The following is a 12,812-nucleotide window of genomic DNA, read 5'->3' as shown; positions in this document are numbered from 1 at the left end:
TAAACATTAATTTCCACAAACATACCGTATATACTCGAGTATAAGCCGACATGAATATAAGCCAATGCACCTAATTTTACCCCCCAAAACTGGGAAAACTTACTGACTCGAGTATAAGCCGGTTCACCACACCACAAACTGGCGGAGGAGGAAGGAGCAGCCCGAAAGCAGCCCTTTTGGGCTGCTCGTCTCTCTGCCACCACCTCTGCCACTTGCAAGAGCAGGCATAGGAGCCGCAGTTGGGAGAGGCACAGCACAGAGGTGGGCGGCGGTGGCGGGACCAGTGGCAGAAAGGGCTCCTTTCAGACCGCTCGTCCCTCCGCCGCTGCCGAAGTATAAGACGAGGGCGGCTTTTTCAGAATAAAAAATGTGCTGGAAAAGTCGGCTTATACTCGAGTATAAACATGCCATTCACAAGCCACATTTAATTCTGTGAATGAGGCTAGGGCTCATCAGCTCCCCCAACTTCTTCTCTGGTATGGCCATGAGGAGATCAGAAGGTACAGCTTCTGGTTTTGACTATCTGCAATTATTGGGGGAAACTAGTTTGTTGAAACAAACCATCTCTAATCCGTGGTTTGTGAAACTGGCTTTCATAGTCAGGATTAAGCACAGTATAGGGACCCCACTGGAGGAGGAAAAGGGAGCAGGATCAAGTCTTGTTCATGTGCATCTGAACCAGGCCACACTTTTCTAACCTGAATTAGCTTACACGTTTGTTGAGAAGCTAAAATTGCAAGGGTGGGCGATGGCATTGGGTAGAGCTCTATATAGAAGTAGCAGTATAAAAATACTGTAAGACAATGCAGACAACAGCAAGTACATGGATTAATGAGGGTGCTTGAATAATTGTGGCTTCTTATGCCATTTTTCTATAATACAGACTTAAACCCCTACAAATAATAGACTTGAATGATATCATTTTATGTTGCATTTGAGCAGTTTTGATGTTCTTAAAATTATTGTCCTGTATTTTAATATTGTGTATTATTTATTCTTTTGTAAGCCACACAAAAGCATGATGAGTGGCCGTTAATCTAGTAATAAAATAAAAAATGTTTTTTCTTTCTCTAAAAGGAACAGAGATCCTGTTCATGTAATTTGGCTTTTCGGTCTTCCCTTCCCTTTGCATTCCCCAAAATCTGTTCCTGGGGATTGGTGTGTGATATGATGCACATGGAGGGGGGAGTTGATATCCACATATACACATGTGTGGCCAGAAATGCAAGTTATGGACATATTACTATGGTGTCAGACTTTGAGCATTAGGTGAAATTTACCATCAGAAGAGAGGTAGACTAACTTATTGTTACTAATTAAACATATATTTTATTCCTTTTTAGATCACACAAATCCTACGAGTCCTTTACTTGTAAAATCACCTGATCTTGTAGAAGAAAGTAAAATGAGTTCATCTGCAAAATTTGTAGGAGGAAATACAGTTGGCAAGTATCAATGTTTTCTTTCCTAGTAGGGTGTCAGCCTATTCCATTTCACTGCAAATAGTTAAATAACTAACCCAATACCAAGTTCAAGATTTGGGGAAGTAGTACATTCAGCAGCTACTCTGTCCATATATGTGAAGTGGAAAACCCTTTAAAATGCTCATTTCTTTTGTGTTTGAAAAAGGAAGTACAGTATGTGAAGCATGCTTCAGAGTTGGGGATTGAGATGTCTTATTCTTTAACACACTCCAGCCACTCTGATGCCCTCTCAGACCTCTTTACACATACTTTTAAGGATAGTGTCTGGTAGCTGCTGGCCAGTTGGAATCCATGCAGACCTATATAATTTCTCAGATCTTCAGTCAAAGTGGTGGAAATAGTAAAGTACGTTTTTGCAGTACAGACCCCTGGGTTAGTAGGTATTGGTGATCATTCCAGAGTAAAGGGATATGATCTAATATATGTGAAAAGTCCAGATCCATTTTAGGAAGATTCTGGTATGCAAACTTGTTTTGCTTATCAATTTTGTGTCACTTACGACCAATATACCTTATTTATAGAAAAGTCACTTGTAAGTTTTATTCTGTAAGATTATTCTGTGGAATAATCAAAACATGATTAATCAACAAGCAATGTATGATTTTCTTTTTTTTATATCAGCAGATGGTTACAGCAGCTCAGATTCCTTTACTTCTGACCCAGAACCTATTGGAAGCACTGTAACAAGACAACGGTAATTTGATGCTTAAATATGAATGATGTTAAAGTAGCAACTCCTATCCAAGGGTAAAGTACCCAGCTCCTACTCCATAATTTGCCCCCCCAAAACACACAGCCTGGTAATCTCTAAAAGAAATTCATAATTCTAGAAGGAGTCAATTTCCTGATTGGTCATTTTATGTGCGTTTGTGTTGACACAAGAGCTGCTGCATCACTTCCTAAGCCAGGCATGGCCAAACTTGGCCCTCCAGATGTTTTGGGACTACAACTCCCATCATCCCTAGCTAACAGGACCAGCGGTCAGGGTTGATGGAAATTGTAGTCCCAAAACATCTGGAGGGCCAAGTTTGGCTATGCCTGTCCTAAATGTTTATTTGGTGGTATAGCAGTCCATAAGTTTAACAAGCACTTAGTGTTAAAACGCTCACAGAAAAGTGCACTGAGTTCAAGAATAAAAAGGGTGCAGGGTGGTGCTTCAGTGATGGTCTCATTCAGTGGTGGTGTTCTGTTATACATAATTATCAACTACAATGCCTCTTGACACAACTGTTTTTGTCTTGTGTCTTTTCCTGGCTCCAAGAATATATTCTCAAAGAATTTAAGCACTCCTGCAAGCTGTATTCACTTACCACCATTGTTTAACTGTCTATTTGTCAGTCATAGAATAAGATTTCCTTTCCTCCATTCTGCAGCCTGAAGTGAGGATGGGCAACATAAAGCCCTCAGGTCAGATCCATGATCCATAGGGTGCTATTAGAACATTGGAAATATGTGTGTGTGCTGTTTAGCAAACTTCTAGTCTCCAGCATTGTGATGCAAACCTGTAAATTGCAATGGCAGTGGAGCTGAATTTTCCAGAATGCAGAAAGATCTAATGATATAAAACTATTTCCCGGTATTGCCGCATGTACATATTCTTAAGTATTTATACAAGGATGACTGTATTCTTCCTATTCTTTTGGTGAAAAAGGAGCTTGTCTCATTTTAGAGTAGAAATTGTTCTCTGGAAACAATAGGCTATCCATTTTCAAGCTGGTTTGATAGATCCATGCAGAAAACAGGCCCTATAATTTGAACAAGGTGACTTCCCCAGTCTAGCTGATCTTAATCTACAAGTGCAGGTATCTTCATTGTATAATGGCTGGCAGATCACAACTCAGTACTTTTCAGTTATCTTCAGTAGTTAAAGTTTAGATGTCCACCTTCTTAAAGAGCAAATTTTACTAGTAAGGAAGCACTTGCTGTGTTCTGATGACTATATGGGATTCATGAACTACAGTTTGCAATAGAATTTCTGTAGTTCCATTGTTTTTCAGATCACATTCAGGGACGTCTCCTGACAATATAGCTCCACCACCACCACCACCAAGGCCTCACCCTTCGCACTCAAGATCATCATCTTTAGATATGAACAGAACTTTCACTATTACTCCAGGTGGGCATAGTTCAGATTCTTTTATAAAGGCAGTTTATTTCATTCATTCTTAAATCAAGTTCAGGGTCACTTGGGTAGTTCTCCTTTCTGTTTAGAACGGTACTGAATGTTCATGATGTTGAGACAGTTGGGAGGAAAGGTTGTTTGTTTTGGTCATGTTTGCAATCTTGGGTGGACGACGGTGTTAAGATTTGTGTCCTAAAATATAATTATTAATGGGAACATGTTGCACAAGAGAAATCTTCACAATACATTTCAGCAGAAAACCTACCTGAAGATTTAGATCTCTCTCCTGTCAGCTCCTGTCTTGCTTTGTTTGAGGGAATCACCTGGAGCTGCAGCCAGTTTGTTGAAGTGTGCCTTACTTTCTTCTTCTTTCTGCTTGAGGCACGCCATCCTATATATGTTTGCTCAGAAGTGAGACCCCTTGAGTTCAGTGGGGTTTACTGCTGAGAAAGCGTGCATAGGATTGCAGCCTACATGATCAAGATTACATAGGCTAATCTGTAGGAATTTTATGAGTCAAGAAACTTGCCTGAAGGCCTAGGTTTTGGAACTTGCTGAGCCCCTTAAACCATGTAACAATTAAAATACAGCAGCATGTGACTGCTGAAGCTTGACCCTGCTTATATCCAAACAACTGCTTGTTTTAACGTACTTAGCCAAAAGTTGTTAACACAGCTGAAAACATATTTAGTCTTCTCTTCTAAATATTACTGCCTTGTAGGTCAACAGCAAACTGGAGTGATTGCCTATCCCCCTGCAGTGCCTCCAAGACCTCCACCCACACAGGTTATTCTTTGATTTCTGTTGAAATTATAAATTAATTGTATCTTTTTAGTGGTGGTACCAATTTCTGTTAATAATATTGTAATAATAACCTCTTCATTGAATAGTTTGATCTCAAAACAGGGAACAATGAAATGAAATAAATTACAGGAAAACGATAATAAACAAAAACTACAGAATCCATAAAAATAAGTCCAATAAATATCTGAACAACTCCATCATAAAACAGGGTAAGCTAAGCTGCAGTGAGGACAACTGTTAAATTTTTTAATTTAACCAAATATCTGGCTAAAGAAAATGGAACATCCAAGCATGTAAAATAACCTAATGACATTTTGGGACGAGGTGATTGGCAAAATTGACAAAATCATCCCCTGACACATTACAAAGATCCCAGAATTAGCCTTACTGCATTTGTTTATGAACAAGAACCTGGAGTTGATCACAAACCTTTCTTTAATAGGCTAGCTGCTGGTGACAGCATGTACGATCATCACTGCCTTTTGGAAATACCTTAAAGGAGCAAATTTAACATCTAGGTACAAGACATGGCAGATACCTCTCACTGAAAAATTAACAGATAAGTTGAGAATGGTGAGAGGAATTAAAGAGATACTTTTGTGAGAGAATGGTGGAAATGTATTGCTTTCACAAACATGCCAGAAAACAAAAGATTTCTAGGGTATATGCTAATTTATGGATATCATCATAATTAGATTTTATCTGTAACACTGTCAACCTTTTATGGGAATTGTCATCTGTAAAGCATAAGCATGTGCCTCTCACTTGTTGAATTCTTAGTTTCTATTAATCTACATTCTGCCATGTTTTGTTCCAGGTATTCTGGAAAAAGGATTTTAATAATTTCTTTAATAGTAATAAGAATTAAGCAATCAAATAACCTTCCCACCGCAGCTTGCATCTGGGGCACCCCTTCACTACCCCTTTGTGCGAGAGACAATGATGGATGGCCTCACTCCGTGGCCTCTGAGCAGCTTAACAACTTTTACCTCTATTCTCCACCCTACCCAAGCTGCCACACTGAGTGGCGTGAATCACTGTCTACATGCACCCACGGGGGGGGGGGGCAAGTTTTTCTCTTATGTTTATTTTCCTGGTTGTTTTCTTCCATAGAAACATACATGTCACTTACATGATGACAAATTATCCAGAATGTCTCCCCTGTCATCTTATAAATATTTGCCTTAATTTAAATATGCCTTGAATATTTAGGTCAGAAAAGAACTCTGTTTACTTGGTTAGTATCCAAACAAACTTTCTTATTTGAGCGAGTTTTTACATTAGTAAACTTTTTAAAAGTACCGACATAATCTGTGACATTGGTTCTTTTCCTGTAGGCTGGAGCTCATGTTCATCGTTCATCAGATGCTGAAGGTCTAATAGCACACACCAGTACCTCACCTCAGCAAATACCAGAACAGCCAAACTTTGCCGATTTTAGCCAGTTTGAGGTTTTTGCTGCATCAGGTGTAAATGAAGAAGAGGATGATGAAACTGAGAAACAACCAGAGGTTTTGCAGGTTAGCATAGACATTATATCTTCTGGGTATATTATCTGCAAGTATCTGTTAATTGCTGTCCAGTTATATTCATGTGGTAGTGTTGAATGCCAGTGCCAAGTAGACACTCGATAGTGTCCAGATCTGTTTTATCTGGGAAAGGGCGTAGCTGGCACTTGAAGAAATATAAAAGCCTCATACAATAGTGTTTCTGAGGATTCTGGTACATTTTCAGTGTGATCAGGCTGTTAAAGGCTTCATTTTTAGTAGTAATATGTGAGCTTCCAGAGTGTGCATTTGTCTCAGTTTAAGTGTCTGATCTCATAACCTTCCCCAGACCTGAAGATTATTTGAATCATTGCTTGCTTGCCATGATGCATTTTTGAGTTATTTCTGTCTCTAGGTAGAAAAAACACCTGATTCTGCTGGGCCTCTTAGAGTTGCCAAAGGTGATGGAAGACTTGAAGACAAAACAGTTTCTAGTACGCCTGCAAATACGGTATGTAAAATGTGCAACACAAGAACAGGTATTTTCTGTGGTGGCTTCCCGCTGGTGGAATGCTCACCTAGCATCTTTGTTACATATCTTTAGGTACCAGGCAAAGACGTCTCCTTTCCCAGACCTCTTACTAATAATATTCTTTAAATTGCTTTAAATTAAACAGTCTATGGCCTTTTAAACTGGGGGTGGGGTATTTGTTGTTGTGGCGGTGATGGTATGTATTTTTTGTGGTTTTATTTTGTAAACTGCCCTGTGATCTTCAGATGAAGTATAGAAATTTAATTAATAGTACTACTACTACTGATAATGGGTTTCACCCTCCATTTCACCTAAAAAGCACATGGTTCCTAAAGCAACTTGCATAACAGCATGTTGTAGTGGCATTTTTTAAAAACTAAAATTGACTATAATGTTCCCATAGGGTCTTAACAGACACTAGAGTTACCTGTAAGACTGGGATTGTTCCTCCTGTCATGGCTCAGTTCTTGAAAAGCAGTGGTTGCACAAAAGGTTGTTCTGTATAATATTGCAGATTGCTGTTTGCTGGTGTCATTTTTATGATATGTTACTGCTGCTTATTTTGCTGTGGTGATTTTTTTATGTGTAATTTTTTTAATGCCTTGGGTAGAAAGGTTGGAAATAAATGTAAAAATATAAGAAGAGTTAATGCTGTAAATTAAATCTACTTTCATTTGGCAGAATAAAGCAAGATTTAGTTGATAACCGACTTTCATATTCATTCAGTGCTTTTGCTGTTTGATAGATATATAACTGTCTGTAGGCCAAAAGTATCTCACAATAATGCATCGCTTGCTGAATGTGTGAACTAGCTCCATTGAAACAAGTGTCTGAGGTGATGAGAAACGAATTCTTTCTGTAATGGCTCAGCCACCATTTGTTAATGGTCATCATGTGAGCAGCAGACATGTGTTCACTTTTGGTTCTCACTATTGTGCTGAGTTGCAACTCTGATTCATGCTGTAGATTCCCCATCCATGGATGAAACACACTAAAATTAATTTCATTTAGACCTGAGCCTTCACAACACGATGGCTATAGTTTGAAAGGTTTGGAGATTCCTTGCAGACTCTTTAAGTCTTTTCAGTACAGCCCAGTACAGAAGAAGAGGAACACAGCCCACACCATATGCTAGCCCTCATTCAATTTAATCTTCATTCTTCACAGCACCTTTGGGTGCAAGTCTGGTTCCTGTACTTGTTTGGAAATAGAGGGGTTCAGCTAGCAGAAGAACTTTGACATTCTCACTGAAACTTAACATTGACTCTTTTGTCACATGCTGGGTCAACTTAGCCACAAATGTGGGTTATTTGTTCCAGAAACCACCACCCATTTTGTATTCATCCTGTTGCATTCTGGCAAAGATAAGTAAACTAAAGGGCAAAAACAGCAAATAGTCCTGTCAGCAGAAGCCCTGCACAAGGACTTGTGTTGCCCATTGGGTTTCTCCTTTCTCCTCCCCCCTGTGCCCCCCCCAATTTTCTCTAGGGGGGTTGAAAGAACCTCAGAATAGCATGCTGAGAGAGAAGGGGGTTTATTCTGTCTTGGAAGCCAATATGCTTGCATTGATGGAACAATCAGAAGAGTGAAATGTTAAATTCCTCCTTTGAAAGTTTTTACACTTCTAATGACACACAGGCAGGACTGATATACCTTAGACTTTTTTTCCACAAGTACCTTTGTTTTAGAAAAAGAATTGGGTAAAGATCTGGAGATACTGCTGATCCTCCCTTACAACTTAATGTCACTTTTGGGTGGTTTGTTATGCATCCGGTGTCAATCCAAGACAGGCAGAGGGTAAAGTCGAAGAAAGCCTAACAAACTGTGTCGGGTGTGCAGCTGACATTCATCTGTAACCCAGATTAAATACACAATTGAAAAGTTGTGGTTGTTTCTTCAATTACCCCAGATGGACGCAATTTTACATCTGAATGCTGGTGCCTTTGGAAACATACTTGTAACAGCATGCTTCCAAACCATGGATCCCTCAGCTTCATATGCACAGTAGTCAATTTAAGCATGGCACTGAACATGCAGAATCCCAAATGGCCAGTGTTTGGAGGTTTTTTTATATACATTTAAAACAGGCCTAACCATTCTCTAGTGATGCTTCCAGGAGGCTTAAAATATCCCTACAAGTAACTGGCATCACATATCCTCACCTATCTTAGTACACCTTCTTACAACATGATCCTATGCATGTTCACTCAGAACTACATTCCACCGTCTTCACTGGGACTTATATCGAGGCAAGTGTTCATTGGTTGGGAACCTTGATTATGCTGTTAGTAGGTGATTACAACTGAGGTTTTTTTTAATTAACTAATCATTAGTAATGATTAAAACTGAGTGCTGGTGAAGTTTATTGCTGTACGTATTAAGATACCCTCTGTAATCTTTCAGGGCAAAGGTACAACGCCTCTGGCACCGCCACCAAAGCCTATACGCAGAAGGCCAAAATCAGAAGATGAGCTGAGACCGGAAGCTGAGGAGCAAACACAGAAAACAGGTGTCATAGCTGCTGTTCTTGCTTCACAGCCATCTATTCCTAGGTAACCCAAGATGTGTATAAGTACCTCTGATACCAAGGCATTTTCATTTTGAATAGAAAATATAACCATTAGTAACAAAGTATCTATGATATTTGAATCATTGAAATGCTAAGTAAAGCCACTGTGAACAAACTTGAATCCTAAACACAGTATAGAGTTTTAGAAAACTCTGATGCACAGCGTTTTGCATTATGTTACAATCTGCAAGAAATGTCTTTCTGTGCATTTATTAAAATTGCATCAAGAATCTAATTTCAATATTAGGTGTACAGTTCAGTCTGTCACACACTTGTGATAAACATGGCTGCATGCACTTGACAATTTCATGGGTTTTCACTAAGCAAGAGAATTTAGCATTCTGTAAAGTTCATCAGAGACCCAAGGGGGACGAGTCAGGCTACTTCCCTGAGCAAGGGCTTTGAATTTAATTCCTTATAAAGCTCCCTCTCCCTTCCCAAAGGCTGCTATTTATTGTACTCCTCCCAGACTAGTCACCATATCCTTCTCTTTTCCCTTTTTGCTTCATAACCAGTCCATGCTAAAAATATTCAGAAACCTTGCGTTTTAGAAATAGAGGGGACCAGCGGCTAAAATGCAGGAAAAGGTTGCACTGTACCCCTAGTATGTGTATGATTCCTGAGCCTGTGGCTGATGGGAATGAAAAACATGAAAGCACCAAGCGGGGGGGGGGGAAGGGAATGTTGTTTTAGTTCTTGAAAGCTTAAAAGTCCAACTAAATCGTATGCAATTAGTGAAGGCTGAGATTTCTGCATGCAGTGAGTATTTGATTTGACCTGGGAGGAGTTCTAAGTGGATAATTTAAGTAGGGAACTTTGCTGTATCATGAGAAGTGTGTTGCATTTTTTACTTGGAGTCTAAACCAGCCTCAGCTTCATCTTTGACCTGCAGTATTAGCACTGGTCTACATGTGCAGGGCTTCTGTAAACCTAGCATCTCAGCACAGCTCTGCAAACTGTAGGAGGCGTATATTACAGATCTCCTCCAAAATGTTCAAAGCTTCCTCTGAATCTGGTGACACCCCTTTTGTGTGCATGGCTGTTTTGGCTCAGAAATAAAATAGAATATTATGCAAACTGAATAGATGGTTATGCATTGCACAGAAATTGAGTACTAGCACTTTTTGTGGGGCTTGGGTTGCTTGGCAGAAAGAAATGTACAATTCTGGATACAGGCTTGAATTTGCAAGACAGCTTAATTCAGTACAACCTGCATTACAGGAAACATGCTAATTGATTCTAAGCTAGTAAAGAATGCCATGGACCTGCATAAAAGCATAGTCTTTATATGCACTGCCTTAGTTTCAAATAGCTTTGAAACACAAGGAAACTTCAAAGGGAGTTCTGAGATGCAGTGCAAGAGAAAACCTGCGAAGTGTCACTAGGTTCATGCAACGTTTGTTGTAGCTCTGTAGACTGGCCACTGACAGGAAAGGATGCCAGAATTCACATTTTTATTAACTGACGTGCAGCTAAATAATACATTAAAGAAACTAAGGCACTGAGTACAATAATTAACTGATTTCAGAACAACTTTCTTGAGCCATTTGTCTACAAATAATGAGCACTTTCTGAAAGTTGTTTCATGAACTATCTCTTCAGATCGGTGGGAAAGGACAAGAAGGCTATTCAGGCATCAATCAGACGCAATAAAGAGACCAATACCGTTTTGGCCAGACTGAATAGTGAATTACAGCAGCAATTAAAGGTAAATAATATTTTTTTAAAATTTAAACACATTTTTTCTGCACCAGATCTTTTGATTGGTTACCTTTTGAAAGCAGTAATCTTCGACTTTTCCAAAGTCAAAAACCTTTTATCCCAGCTTTCAACATAGGCCATATTTCTGATCACAACCCACCCCAATCTTTTGGTGATTCTGCAGCTTCCTTCGTGAAGCAAAGGCAGCGTTTTTGTATTGGTTGCTGATATGAGCCAAGTGTCTGCTATTTTAGTCTTCCTCCTCTACCCCCCAGACGCATGTGCACACTTCTTCCCTTAAAAACAGCAGAAAATAAGTTCATTTAGATTTAGAAGAATTCTCCAAGGCTATTTATATAAATTGATTACATAGTATTGAGGATGTAATAGAGTTGTAACGTATTACAAACATTTGTGCTAGCCTATAGTAAAGATTACTGTAACCATTGCAACTAAATGTATGTTTGTTTATCGCAGTATCTCTTCATTTGTTTTATATAAATGGCAAATCTTTCCTTTGTAGGATGTTCTTGAAGAGAGAATTTCGCTGGAAGTTCAACTGGAGCAGCTTCGACCCTTCTCTCACTTATAAGCCAATTGCCATTAACTGTGAATTAATTAACTCTGAAAGGGGAAATTGGGTAAAAGGCCTAATTAAAGACCCATATGTTCAGTTCAGTGCACTCTTAACATTTTTTTGTGATTGTTTTGTCCTCTGTCCACAGTTGTATTTAAGTAACTTTTATAATTTTAATACAAAGAATGGAATAATTGTTTCCTTGAATGTTCTATATATTGGCACTGCCAACCTTCCCATTTTGTTGGGAGGACACATTTTTAATTTGGAGCGAAGTTTGTACAGCTTCAGTGGCCTAGATCCCAAAATGAACTTGATTACCTTCTATATTTTCTATATTTCAAGATCATGATTAAAAAAAAGACATCCCAGATATCTACGTTTTAAACACAGAAGCACATGCTTTTACACACCTTTCTTTTGATTGTGTAAGAGAAGATTAACCAGCTGTGGTCATCAGTTTTTCCTTTCCCGAGTCACACTTTGCAATCCATATTGAAATTTCGGGCAGCCATTTTGATTCATTTTGCGCCCTCCAAGTGCCACAAATACCCTTTTTTGTTTTCATACTACCTTGCCATACCAAATACATTTGGTTGTCTTTTCCTCCTTATGTACTTTGTATGTGGCCACAGCTTGACATTTGTTTCCATGTTTCCATTCATGACTGTAATTTTTCAGCATGCACATAAGTGCATCCCTTCTGTGAAAGGATTGGGTGTTGATCTCTCCGCCATGCACATTTCCTGAACACCACCCGTAGTTGCATGCTTTGCACATTTACCTTTTTATTAACTGGCACATCCAACAGACTTTACTGTAACACACTATGGTCAATAAATGTGTCAGTACCTCAACTCTTCTTTCCCAGCCCCAGTCCCCTGAAAACTATTTTTGTTCCTCAAAAGGTTCGCTTCATCTCTCCAAGCCTTATTCTTCTGGCTTGCAGACAGGCTTCATTAACACAGTTTCCAGAGTGTATCCTGCTATTCAGGTTGATGTACTGTATTAGGATTTGTTGTATATTGTATAATACACACCTTTTGATCTCATATGTAAATTTGCATTAATGCTGACTAACAGCAGATATTCTATTTAATGGCTTATTCTGGCTGTGGGATCATAGATGTTAAACTGCATGGATGTATCTCAGCAGAATCAGAACTAGCAATTGTGTGATTTTTACACCAATAAAACAGCACAATATTTTAACTTGGGTGAATCCTTTTAGTTTGGTTTAACACACTGAATTAGGTTGCTTTTCATGAGCTTGCAAATAGAATTTTGCACTGAGTTTTTGGTTGTGAAGAAACCATAATGCTAAGACTACTTTGGCCACCATGTTCTCCAGTTGGCTTGCCCAGCCAGCAGAACAAACTTTACACTCACACAACAGGATTCCTCCCCTTCCCCTCCAGAGTAGATTTTGGTGGCATGTGGAGCTGTGTAGAAAGGGAAGTCCACTCATGTGCTATGGGAGATTTATCACCCTAAATCAAACATTAGAGAAAAGTAAAAAAACAAAAAAACATGGTA

At 39.0% G+C, this 12,812-nt stretch overlaps 1 protein-coding gene across 5 annotated transcripts in view; it reads left to right on the top strand.

Annotated features, from left to right (window-relative positions):
• The window catches only part of REPS1 (RALBP1 associated Eps domain containing 1), a 36,446-nt gene extending 23,958 nt beyond the window's left edge, over window positions 1-12,488 (top strand). For 3 of the 5 annotated variants that reach the window (XM_033143895.1, XM_033143896.1, XM_033143893.1), the window contains 9 exons: window positions 1,344-1,445; window positions 2,106-2,178; window positions 3,482-3,600; window positions 4,328-4,392; window positions 5,748-5,930; window positions 6,313-6,408; window positions 8,833-8,981; window positions 10,601-10,706; window positions 11,223-12,488. In XM_033143895.1, coding sequence (XP_032999786.1) covers window positions 1,344-1,445; window positions 2,106-2,178; window positions 3,482-3,600; window positions 4,328-4,392; window positions 5,748-5,930; window positions 6,313-6,408; window positions 8,833-8,981; window positions 10,601-10,706; window positions 11,223-11,291 — 962 coding nt within the window. In that variant the 3' untranslated portion in view covers window positions 11,292-12,488. The remainder of the gene's footprint in view (window positions 1-1,343; window positions 1,446-2,105; window positions 2,179-3,481; window positions 3,601-4,327; window positions 4,393-5,747; window positions 5,931-6,312; window positions 6,409-8,832; window positions 8,982-10,600; window positions 10,707-11,222) is intronic. The other 2 variants (XM_033143897.1, XM_033143894.1) reach the window with 1 other exon arrangement.
• Window positions 12,489-12,812: the final 324 nt, after the last annotated feature.

This window comes from Lacerta agilis, chromosome 3, assembly GCF_009819535.1.
Source record: "Lacerta agilis isolate rLacAgi1 chromosome 3, rLacAgi1.pri, whole genome shotgun sequence".
Classification (NCBI taxonomy): Eukaryota; Metazoa; Chordata; class Lepidosauria; order Squamata; family Lacertidae; genus Lacerta; species Lacerta agilis.
This window is presented reverse-complemented; position numbering and strand designations above follow the sequence as displayed.